General features: G+C 67.6%; 1 protein-coding gene across 1 annotated transcript; it reads left to right on the forward strand.

The window, feature by feature from the left end:
• Positions 1-8,166: 8,166 nt before the first annotated feature.
• LOC142015066 (uncharacterized) lies at positions 8,167-11,412 on the forward strand. Its single transcript, XM_074998465.1, has 4 exons — positions 8,167-8,391; positions 10,454-10,570; positions 10,695-10,829; positions 11,104-11,412. Exons 1-4 carry the CDS (start codon positions 8,386-8,388, stop codon positions 11,155-11,157), a joined length of 312 nt encoding a protein of 103 aa, XP_074854566.1. The 5' UTR covers positions 8,167-8,385; the 3' UTR covers positions 11,158-11,412.
• The last annotated feature ends 740 nt before the right edge of the window (positions 11,413-12,152 follow it).

A 12,152-nucleotide genomic window follows, 5' to 3' on the forward strand; every position in this document is an offset into this window, starting at 1 on the left:
AGCGGCTGCTTGGATCCAGGCAGCGGCTCTGAGGCCGGCTGTGAGAGAGAAAGGGGGGAGAGAGGAGGGGGAGCAGCTGTCAGGCACTGGGTGGAGGCACTTAAAGGGACAGTAACGGAGAGTCCTGTACAGCAAGAAGACGATCACAACAGTCAGTTGCAGGGGCACTGGCACTGGGAACAGGAGTGCACAGGGTCAGCAGCAATGGAAAATGGAGACTGGAAAGAAGGCTGGCCATGCAGTTGGGGGGGAGGGGCCCTGGCAGAGAGATAGGGCGGGAGAGCCCAAACCTGGGGCAGCAGGGGCTGTGGGTCAGGCCTGGGGGCTCTGGCAGAGCGGTGGGTTGGGGGAGCCCAAGACTGGGGCAGCAGAGGCTGTGGATTGGGCCTGGGGGCCCTGGCAGAGAGGTGGGGCAGGAAAGCCCAAGCCTGGGCCAGCAGGGGCTGTGGGTCAGGCCTGGGGGCTCTGGCAGAGAGGTGAGGGGTGACGTGGAAGTGGCCACCGACTGCCCGTCTGTGCACCACAAAGAATTGCCTGTGGGCTTGGTCCAGCCACACTCAGGTGGTGTTCTATGTCCTGAGTAGAAAGCAGGGGCTCAAGGGGAGGTGACGGGGAAAACCTGTCCCCATCCCCCGCAATCACAGCATGGCTGGGGCACCCAGCAGGGCGGCATTGGCTGGCAAGACAGACGGACACTCGCTCGCACAGAGGGCACTTGGTCTAATCCCATAATCCAGCTGGCACAGGCAAAGGCAGGTGGGGATCAAGCCAAGGCCAGCTGGAAGAGCAAGGTATTAACCCCTTCCTCTCTCTGGGGCAGCAAGGCTAATCCACTCCACAGACGGCAGCGTCCCCCTCCTGCCCTTGGCTGAGCCAGAGGCACCAGGTGGTACCGGCTGAGCCAGTGGCCTTGGGGACTTTGATCAGCGCCATCCTGTGGCTGAAGGAGACTCCCCTCCCTACCCAGAGCCAGGCAATGAACCCTGCTGTCCTGCCTCCCAGCCCCAATCCCCTCCCTGAACACCGGACGCTGGGCAGCTTTACTTGGCAGCGACGTAAGTGGCCTGCAGCTGGTCCATGGCCAGGGCCTGCCAGTGGTACAGCATCCAGACCAGGGCCTGGAAGAAGATGGGGAAGAAGCAGCAGCTGGCGAGGAAGATCACGGCCATCTGTGAGAAGGAAATCAGTGAGGGGGGCTCCTCCTGACAGCCCCTGCACACATGTATGAGAGCAGGGACCCAGAGGCTCCCCCTTGCACCCCACATTGCTTCCTAAGACCTCCCCAGGTCCCTCCAAGCACTCCCCCCTCTGTCACGGGCCTCACAATGGCCTCTCCCATGCCCCTGTGCCCCAGAGGCAGCCCTTGGCCCTCATCCCCCAGCTCACTCTCCCATACCCCTACTTCTCCCCCACCTATCGCGGCCCCCCAACTTCCTCCTCCCACGTCCCTCCTTCTCCCCCCCAATCCCGGCTCTCCCCCCCCACTACCCCCTCCCACGTCCCTCTTTCTCCCCCTACATCCCGGCTCTCCCCCCCCAGTACCCCCTCCCACATCCCTCCTTCTCCCCCACCTACCCCGGCTCTCCCCCACGCCACTACCCCCTCCCACGTCCCTCCGTCTCCCCCACCTACCCTGGCTCTCCCCCACCCACTACCCCCTCCCACATCCCTCCGTCTCCCCCACCTATCCCGGCTCTCCCCTTCCCACTACCCCCTCCCACGTCCCTCTTTCTCCCCCTACATCCCGGCTCTCCCCCCCCAATACCCCCTCCCACGTCCCTCTTTCTCCCCCCCCATCCCGGCTCTCCCCCCCCACTACCCCCTCCCACGTCCCTCTTTCTCCCCCTACATCCCGGCTCTCCCCCCCCACTACCCCCTCCCACGTCCCTCCGTCTCCCCCACCTATCCCGGCTCTCCCCTTCCCACTACCCCCCTCCCACGTCCCTCTTTCTCCCCCTACATCCCGGCTCTCCCCCCCCAATACCCCCTCCCACGTCCCTCTTTCTCCCCCCCCATCCCGGCTCTCCCCCCCCACTACCCCCTCCCACGTCCCTCTTTCTCCCCCTACATCCCGGCTCTCCCCCCCCACTACCCCCTCCCACGTCCCTCCGTCTCCCCCACCTATCCCGGCTCTCCCCTTCCCACTACCCCCTCCCACGTCCCTCTTTCTCCCCCTACATCCCGGCTCTCCCCCCCCAATACCCCCTCCCACGTCCCTCTTTCTCCCCCCCCATCCCGGCTCTCCCCCCCCAATACCCCCTCCCACGTCCCTCCGTCTCCCCCACCTATCCCGGCTCTCCCCCCCCGCCACTACCCCCTCCCACGTCCCTCTTTCTCCCCCTACATCCCGGCTCTCCCCCCCCAATACCCCCTCCCACGTCCCTCTTTCTCCCCCCCCATCCCGGCTCTCCCCCCCCACTACCCCCTCCCACGTCCCTCTTTCTCCCCCTACATCCCGGCTCTCCCCCCCCAATACCCCCTCCCACATCCCTCCTTCTCCCCCACCTACCCCGGCTCTCCCCCCCCGCCACTACCCCCTCCCACGTCCCTCCGTCTCCCCCACCTACCCTGGCTCTCCCCCACCCACTACCCCCTCCCACATCCCTCCTTCTCCCCCACCTACCCCGGCTCTCCCCCCCCGCCACTACCCCCTCCCACGTCCCTCCGTCTCCCCCACCTACCCTGGCTCTCCCCCACCCACTACCCCCTCCCACATCCCTCCGTCTCCCCCACCTATCCCGGCTCTCCCCTTCCCACTACCCCCTCCCACGTCCCTCTTTCTCCCCCTACATCCCGGCTCTCCCCCCCCAATACCCCCTCCCACGTCCCTCTTTCTCCCCCCCCATCCCGGCTCTCCCCCCCCACTACCCCCTCCCACGTCCCTCTTTCTCCCCCTACATCCCGGCTCTCCCCCCCCACTACCCCCTCCCACATCCCTCCTTCTCCCCCACCTACCCCGGCTCTCCCCCCCCGCCACTACCCCCTCCCACGTCCCTCTTTCTCCCCCTACATCCCGGCTCTCCCCCCCCAATACCCCCTCCCACATCCCTCCTTCTCCCCCACCTACCCCGGCTCTCCCCCCCCGCCACTACCCCCTCCCACGTCCCTCTTTCTCCCCCTACATCCCGGCCCTCCCCCCCCAATACCCCCCTCCCACATCCCTCCTTCTCCCCCACCTACCCCGGCTCTCCCCCCCCGCCACTACCCCCTCCCACGTCCCTCCGTCTCCCCCACCTACCCTGGCTCTCCCCCACCCACTACCCCCCTCCCACATCCCTCCGTCTCCCCCACCTATCCCGGCTCTCCCCTTCCCACTACCCCCCTCCCACGTCCCTCCTTCTCCCCCTACATCCCGGCTCTCCCCCCCCAATACCCCCTCCCACGTCCCTCTTTCTCCCCCCCCATCCCGGCTCTCCCCCCCCACTACCCCCTCCCACATCCCTCTTTCTCCCCCTACATCCCGGCTCTCCCCCCCCAATACCCCCTCCCACGTCCCTCTTTCTCCCCCCCCATCCCGGCTCTCCCCCCCCCACTACCCCCTCCCACGTCCCTCTTTCTCCCCCTACATCCCGGCTCTCCCCCCCCAATACCCCCTCCCACGTCCCTCCGTCTCCCCCACCTATCCCGGCTCTCCCCCCCCGCCACTACCCCCTCCCACGTCCCTCTTTCTCCCCCTACATCCCGGCTCTCCCCCCCCAATACCCCCTCCCACGTCCCTCTTTCTCCCCCCCCATCCCGGCTCTCCCCCCCCACTACCCCCTCCCACGTCCCTCTTTCTCCCCCTACATCCCGGCTCTCCCCCCCCAATACCCCCTCCCACATCCCTCCTTCTCCCCCACCTACCCCGGCTCTCCCCCCCCGCCACTACCCCCTCCCACGTCCCTCCGTCTCCCCCACCTACCCTGGCTCTCCCCCACCCACTACCCCCTCCCACGTCCCTCCGTCTCCCCCACCTATCCCGGCTCTCCCCTTCCCACTACCCCCCTCCCACGTCCCTCCATCTCCCCCACCTATCCCGGCTCTCCCCCCCCAATACCCCCTCCCACGTGCCTCCGTCTCCCCCACCTATCCCGGCTCTCCCCTTCCCACTACCCCCTCCCACGTCCCTCTTTCTCCCCCTACATCCCGGCTCTCCCCCCCCAATACCCCCTCCCACGTCCCTCTTTCTCCCCCCCCATCCCGGCTCTCCCCCCCCCACTACCCCCTCCCACGTCCCTCTTTCTCCCCCTACATCCCGGCTCTCCCCCCCCAATACCCCCTCCCACATCCCTCCTCCTCCCCCACCTACCCCGGCTCTCCCCCCCCGCCACTACCCCCTCCCACGTCCCTCTTTCTCCCCCTACATCCCGGCTCTCCCCCCCCAATACCCCCTCCCACATCCCTCCTTCTCCCCCACCTACCCTGGCTCTCCCCCACCCACTACCCCCTCCCACGTCCCTCCGTCTCCCCCACCTACCCTGGCTCTCCCCCACCCACTACCCCCTCCCACGTCCCTCCGTCTCCCCCACCTATCCCAGCTCTCCCCCGCCGCCCCGACTACCCCCTCCCACGTCCCTCCTTCTCCCCCCCGCATCCCGGCTCTCCCCTTCCCAGTACCCCCTCCCACATCCCTCCTTCTCCCCCACCTATCCCGGCTCTCCCCTTCCCACTACCCCCCTCCCACGTCCCTCCTTCTCCCCCCCGCATCCCGGCTCTCCCCTTCCCACTAACCCCTCCCACATCCCTCCTTCTCCCCCACCTATCCCGGCTCTCCCCTTCCCACTACCCCCTCCCACGTCCCTCCATCTCCCCCACCTACCCCAGCTCTCCCCCCCCAATACCCCCTCCCACATCCCTCCGTCTCCCCCACCTATCCCGGCTCTTCCCCCGCCGACTACCCCCTCCCACGTCCCTCCTTCTCCCCCACCTATCCCGGCTCTCCCCCCCCCCCGACTACCCCCTCCCACGTCCCTCCGTCTCCCCCCCCCATGCCGGCTCTCCCCCACCCCCACTACCCCCTCCCACGTCCCTCCATCTCCCCCACCTACCCCAGCTCTCCCCCCTCAATACCCCCTCCCACATCCCTCCGTCTCCCCCACCTATCCCGGCTCTCCCCTTCCCAGTACCCCCTCCCACGTCCCTCCTTCTCCCCCACCTATCCCGGCTCTCCCCCCCCCCACTTCCCGCTCCCACGTCCCTCCTTCTCCCCCACCTATCCCGGCTCTCCCCCACCCCCACTACCCCCTCCCACGTCCCTCCTTCTCCCCCACCTATCCCGGCTCTCCCCCCCCCCACTACCCCCTCCCACGTCCCTCCTTCTCCCCCGCCTATCCCGGCTCTCCCCCCGCCACTACCCCCTCCCACGTCCCTCCTTCTCCCCCACCTACCCCGGCTCTCCCCGCCGCCCGACTACCCCCTCCCACGTCCCTCCTTCTCCCCCACCTACCCCGGCTCTCCCCGCCGCCCGACTACCCCCTCCCACGTCCCTCCTTCTCCCCCACCTTTCCCGGCTCTCCCCCCCGCCCGACTACCCCCTCCCACGTCCCTCCTTCTCCCCCACCTATCCCGGCTCTCCCCCGCCCCCACTACCCCCTCCCACGTCCCTCCTTCTCCCCCACCTATCCCGGCTCTCCCCCACCCCCACTACCCCCTCCCACGTCCCTCCTTCTCCCCCACCTATCCTGGCTCTCCCCCGCCCCCACTTCCCCCTCCCACCTCCCTCCTTCTCCCCTACCTATCCCGGCTCTCCCTCCCCCCCCCGACTACCCCCTCCCACCTCCCTCCTTCTCCCCTACCTATCCCGGCTCTCCCTCCCCCCCCCGACTACCCCCTCCCATGTCCCCCCTTCTCCCCCACCTATCCCGGCTCTCCCCACTACCCCCTCCCACGTCCCTCCTTCTCCCCCACCTATCCCGGCTCTCCCCCACCCCCACTACCCCCTCCCACGTCCCTCCTTCTCCCCCACATACCCCAGCTCTCCCCGCCGCACGACTTCCCCCTCCCACGTCCCTCCTTCTCCCCCACCTACCCCGGCTCTCCCCCACCCCCACTACCCCCCTCCCACCTCCCTCCTTCTCCCCCGCCTATCCCGGCTCTCCCCACCCCCACTACCCCCTCCCACCTCCCTCCTTCTCCCCCGCCTATCCCGGCTCTCCCCCACCCCCACTACCCCCTCCCACCTCCCTCCTTCTCCCCCACCTACCCCGGCTCTCCCCCACCCCCACTACCCCCTCCCACCTCCCTCCTTCTCCCCCGCCTATCCCGGCTCTCCCCCCCCCCCACTTCCCGCTCCCACCTCCCTCCTTCCCCCACAACTGTTCCTGGTCTGCTCCTCCCCCCACTCTCCGTCATGTTTGCATCTCTTTGCATACATTTGCATACTGTCAGCCAGGGAATGAGCCCCAGATGCAGGAGAGACGTGGGGCCCACTCTGCATATATTTGCATACAGCGCCCACGTCAGACCGTTACCTCGCGGGACAGGGCGCACCTAGCCGCGGAGCGGATTTGGAGACATGCGCCCGCCTTTATCACATTTATTTGCCGCTCATCAATTGATGATGCTAATCACTCCCAGCGGGCCCCGCCCATTTCCAGCCTTGTATGTAATTAGCCCTTCCCTAATAAATAATCAATAAAGCTTCTCAGATGACCCGGACGCAACGCCGGTAGTGCGCATGCGCTCCTCCGTAGGGCGGGAAGAGCGCGTGCCCGGAGCTCCAATGCGCATGTGTCCCTCCATGTGGCGGGAAAAGGCCTTGCTCCAGGGACGCTCTGCGCATGCGCCGGTTGCTGAGCCTGGCGCGAGGCTACGGAACGCTTAACCGTCGCTTGCTTCGGAGGAGTGCTGCGAGACCTTGTTCGCGCCGGACTTTCTCATTGGCTGCGGCGCTCAGCCAATGGGAATCAGTGGAACGGCCGTGTTGCTGGGTGGGGCAGAACACAGGGCGGGAGAAAGGACGATTTTGGTTGGCTATTGACCGAAGGGCTCCAGAACCGGATTGAAAGATCGCTCGTGTTTGTCATTTACATTGATATAATTGACACGGGCGGGGCATGGACGGAGGCGGGGCCTGGCCTTGGGCGAGGGAACATGGCCGCGGAGGCGCGCCTGGGTTGTGGGGGAGGGGCCGGGGCCGGGGCCGGGGCCGGGGCGGGGGATTCTTGCTCCAGCCCACACTGCGGGCTCCGGGTTGGAAACAAGCGCGTGACCAATCGTTCCAGAGAAAACACTGGCCCGCTCCCTCCTCTTTCTGGTTGGCTGAGGGGTCGTCCAGGCGGAGCGCCCCTAACCGCGTGTTCTGATTGGCTGGGACATGTCAGCCAACGGGCGAAGAGTCTCCTTGCGCTTCCGGTCAATCGGAGCAAAGGAGGTGTCAGGGGAGTCAGGCTGCCTTCGCTGACTGGTTGTGTGTTATTGGCTAGTCATGACGTATGCGTGATGCCACGCTCCACAGTCACTATGGTTACCAGCAGACCCAAAGGGATGAGGCGGGGGACACTTCCAAGGAGGGGGTGCAGGCCATTTCCCATGCACTGCAGCTCCCCGCGCTCGGAGCGCCCACGTCCGCTGCACAAGGCCTACTTCCGGCGCAAAGGGGGCGCTTCCGGAAGTCGCTGGCTAGGACCTCATGAATCCCTCGCGGGGACCCGTAGCGCTGGTGGGGCGGGGCCAGGCTGCCTGCGTCATCTCTTATGGCAACCGAGGGACGCGCGAGACTAGGGCAGGGGTATCGCGGGACGTACGGGTCAGCGGGCCGCGTACGAATATTCATGAAAGGGGTGGGGGCGGCTCGCTGCTCACAAGGTGCGAACGGAGAGCGGCCGAGCGGCGCTTTGAAGACGAGCAGAACGGGTGACTGGGTGATGAGCTCTCGTGGGACACCCGCTGCGTCGCCGCAGCTCACCTAATAGACCCTTTCGCTCGTCTTTAACGCGCGCCTCGGCTGCTCTCTGGCCTGGCGCTGCACAGACCCGCCCGGCTCCCTCGCTCTCGCTGTTCACAAGGTGTTTACGTTGCGGGGGCGCGGTTGCCTCATTAATATGCATTAGATGCTAATAAGAACGGAGCAAGGCCGGCTCACTGGGCGCGAGGCCTCAGAAGCAACGAGGGGGGGCTTTTGACGTCACGATGGGCGGGGCCAGACCCCGCCTCCTGGACCTGACGGGCGGTGGCGGCGTAAGGGGGAGGAGTCGGACCGGTTACCAGGCAACGGCGGCGGCTGCGACCGGTCCGGAGGGGCGCTCAGTGAGACCCGGCCCCGGCACCGGCACCAGGCCGCGCGGGGGGGAAGGGCCGATGGGGCAGCTCCGGGGGCCGAGGCCTTGGCGGGCGGCTCTGATCCGTGCGGCCGCGGGAGCCGCATCGCTGGGGAGCGGCCCCGAGCCCCTCTGACCCACTCCGGGGATGGCCGTAAGTCCTCCCCCGCCCCCCACCCAACTACGCGCCGCCCCTCCCCCCCCGTTCTCCCGCACCCACCACCCCTGCCCCTCCCCCCCGTTCTTCTCCCGCACCCACCGCCCCTGCCCCTCCCCCCCCCCGTTCTTCTCCCGCACCCACCGCCCCTGCCCCCTCCCCCCCCCCCGGCCCTTCACCCTCCCCCACCGACCCCCCTCCCGTTCTTCTCCCGCACCCACCACCCCTCCCCCTCCCCCCCTCCTCGTTCTTCTCCCGCGCCCATCGCCCCTGCCCCTCCCCCCCCGGCCCTTCACCCTCCCCCACCGCCCCCCCTCTCCCGTTCTTCTCCCGCACCCACCACCCCTCCCCCTCCCCCTCCCCCCCTCCTCGTTCTTCTCCCGCACCCACCGCCTCTCCCCCTCCCCCCTGGCCCTTCGCCCTCCCCCACCACCCCCCCCTCCCCCGTTCTTCTCCCGCACCCACCGCCCCTGCCCCTCCCCCCCGGCCCTTCACCCTCCCCCACCGCCCCCCTCCCGTTCTTCTCCCGCACCCACCACCCCTCCCCCTCCCCCCCTCCTCGTTCTTCTCCCGCGCCCATCGCCCCTGCCCCTTCCCCCCGGCCCTTCACCCTCCCCCACCGCCCCCCCTCTCCCGTTCTTCTCCCGCACCCACCACCCCTCCCCCTCCCCCCCTCCTCGTTCTTCTCCCGCACCCACCGCCTCTCCCCCTCCCCCCTGGCCCTTCGCCCTCCCCCACCCCCCCCCCTCCCCCGTTCTTCTCCCGCACCCACCGCCCCTGCCCCTCCCCCCCGGCCCTTCACCCTCCCCCACCGCCCCCCCTCCCGTTCTTCTCCCGCACCCACCGCCTCTCCCCCCTCCCCCCTGGCCCTTCGCCCTCCCCCACCACCCCGCCTCCCCCGTTCTTCTCCTGCACCCACCGCCCCTGCCCCTCCCCCCCGGCCCTTCGCCTGCTCCCACCGCCCCCCCCCTCCCCCGTTCTTCTCCCGCACCCACCGCCCCTGCCCCTCCCCCCGGCCCTTCGCCTGCTCCCACTGCCCCCCCCTCCCCCGTTCTTCTCCCACACCCACTGCCTCTGCCCCTTCCCCCGGCCCTTCGCCCTCCCCCACCACCCCACCCCATTCTTCTCCCGCTCCCACCGCCTCTCCCCCCTGCCCCGTGGCCCTTCTCCCGCACCCACCACCCATCCCCCTCCCCCCCGCCCCATTCTTCTCCTGCTCCCCACCGCCTCTCCCCCCTCCCCCCCGGCCCTTCGCCCTCCCCCCACCACCCCCCCGTTCTTCTCCCGCACCCACCGCCCCTGCCCCCACCCCATTCTTCTCCCGCTCCTCTCCCCCTGCCCCCCCGGCCCTTCTCCCGCACCCACCACCCACCCCCCTCCCCCCCGCCCCATTCTTCTCCCGCTCCCACCCCCCCCCTCCCCGTTCGTCTCCTGCTCCCACTGCCCCCCTCCCCCACCCCTGTTCTTCTCCCGCACCCATTGCCCCTCCTCCCCCTTGGCCCCTCCCCCACACCCACCACCTTTCCCCCTCCACCATTCTTCTCACGCACCCACCGCCCCTGCCCCTCCTCCTCGGCCCTTCGCCTTCACCCACCGCCCCCCTCCCCCATTCTTCTCCCGTACCCACTGCCTCTCCCCATCCCCCATTCTTCTCATGCACCCACCGCCCCTGCCCTTCCCCCTCCTCCTGCAACCACCACCCCTCACCCCCAGCCCTTCTCCCACACCCACCGCCCCTCCCCTGTTCTTCTGTCCCTCTCACCTGCCCCTCCCCCTATTCTTCTCCTGTTCCCACCACTCCTCCCCCCGGCCCTTCTCCCACACCCACCGCCCCTCCCCTGTTCTTCTGTCTTTCTTACCTGCCCCTGCTCCTGTTTTTCTCCTGCTCCCACCACTCCTCCCCCCGGCCATTCTCCCGCACCCACGTGCCCCTCCCCTGTTCTTCTCCCACACCCACTGCCCCTCCCCCAGCCCCACTGCCCTCTTCCCCCACATGCACCCACTCCCCTCAGCCCTTCTCCCACACTGACCCGCCCCTCCTCCATCTCTACCACTGCAGAGCCCTGCACCGGGCCTTCCCAGCGCTCTCCTGCCCCTCCCAGCCACTGTCTTCCTCGCTGTGGTTGCCTATCTGCTCCTGCTCCTCCTCCTCCTCGCTCTGCGCCAGTGCCTGCTGGTAAGGGGTCCTTGCTAGGGGCCCAAGGAGGAGGGTGGGGAGGGTGGGCTGGGCTGGGCTTCCTCTGTGTCCCAGGAGGGGCTGAATTCGCCCTTCCATTGCCCCCTCCACCGTTTCCTCCCAGGCCCGCGGACTCTGTGCTGGCTGCTGCTGGTGTGAGAAGGGAGTGCTGGGGGGGCCCTGCCAGTGCTGCCTGACCTGCACCCATGCCCCTCCCTCCCTCGTCGGCTGCCTGGACGCCTGCCGGCCCCAATGCCAGGTGAGTTGCCCCCAGCCTCTCCACCGCACCCTTGCTGCCAGGAATCCTGCAGATGTAGCAACCCCTCGTCAGTCACATGTGGCAGGGACCCCTGTGGCTCCACTCCCCAGCCCCGGGGAACGTCTTCTTCCAGCTGGTTCCTCACCCTGAGGCCCCTGTTCCTCTCCTGTGGGCTGCCAGTCACGCGGGACGACCTGTTAGTAGTAGCAGCCACTTGCCATGCTGGGACAAGCAGTCCTGCTGGGTAACAGACCCACTTCCTCTCTCTCCGCAGGGCTGGGAGCTCGGTGCCTGCCCCCCTTTCCCTCGCTGCTGCCCCCCTCTGTGACTGTGCCTGTGCCTACCAAGCCCCCCCGACTGTCAGAGTATCAATTGCATCTGCTTTGAAGTCAAACTGCTTTGAGGGGACCCCCATCAGGGAAGTTCAGGGGCTCCCCCATTGAGACTCTGCCTGGCATGTGCTCGCTAATGTTGGATTGTGGGGATCCCCTGCTCCCCACATGGGGTGATCCCCTCCATTTTTGTACCACACCCCCAAAAATTTGTAACACCTACTGTTTGAGTAAAGCAGCTTTGCAAAGTCTCATCTTGTCTGTCTGCTTTCGGAGATCCGTGGGACAGAGCTGCAGCCCTGCAAACACCCCTGGCCACGTTTCCAGGCTGCCTGCTGAATAGGGCTGGGCAAGGGAGCCATTTGCTATCAGGGCTATGCTTGGTCCAGTAACTGCTCTCCCCCAGCTAGCCCGGCAGCCCCTCGCATGGGAGTCCCTGCTTGGCGGTGTCTGTACCTACAGTCCTCAGGCAATAATCCAGGGATGACAGATAAAGCAGCTGAAGCTGTTGGTGCTGAACCTTACTGAAGGGGTTGCACTGCTCGAGGCTGAGGGGTTGGTTTGTGGGAGGGTGTCCCCTCGGCCACTCCAGCAGTTCACACCTTGTTCACACTGAACCCCACTTCTGAGCTCCATGGCGAGTAGAACTTGAGAGAAACACCCCAGTATGGGGGCAGGGGTCCTTCTATCAGACTGTGCTCTGCTCACCTGCCATTGAAGATTTGTTCCCTTGTAGTGCTTCTGACTGGGATCAGGTCAGACCTTCCCTTTAGCCAGGGACCTTCTCCACCTGTACTGAAGAGGGTGACCCCATTGTCCTATGGCGAGTGCAGGACACTGGCCCTGGGATGGGGGCAGGACTGCTGTCCTATGTCAGGGCTCCTTGGCAATGGGGCTACTGCTCAGAGGGGAGGCCCCAGGGTGGGGCTCTGCAGCCTCCTGTGGGGAGGCACCAGGATGAAGGGGGGCAGCAGATAGGGGCCTCCAGAAC

Source organism: Carettochelys insculpta, chromosome 6 (assembly GCF_033958435.1).
Source record: "Carettochelys insculpta isolate YL-2023 chromosome 6, ASM3395843v1, whole genome shotgun sequence".
Taxonomy (NCBI): Eukaryota; Metazoa; Chordata; order Testudines; family Carettochelyidae; genus Carettochelys; species Carettochelys insculpta.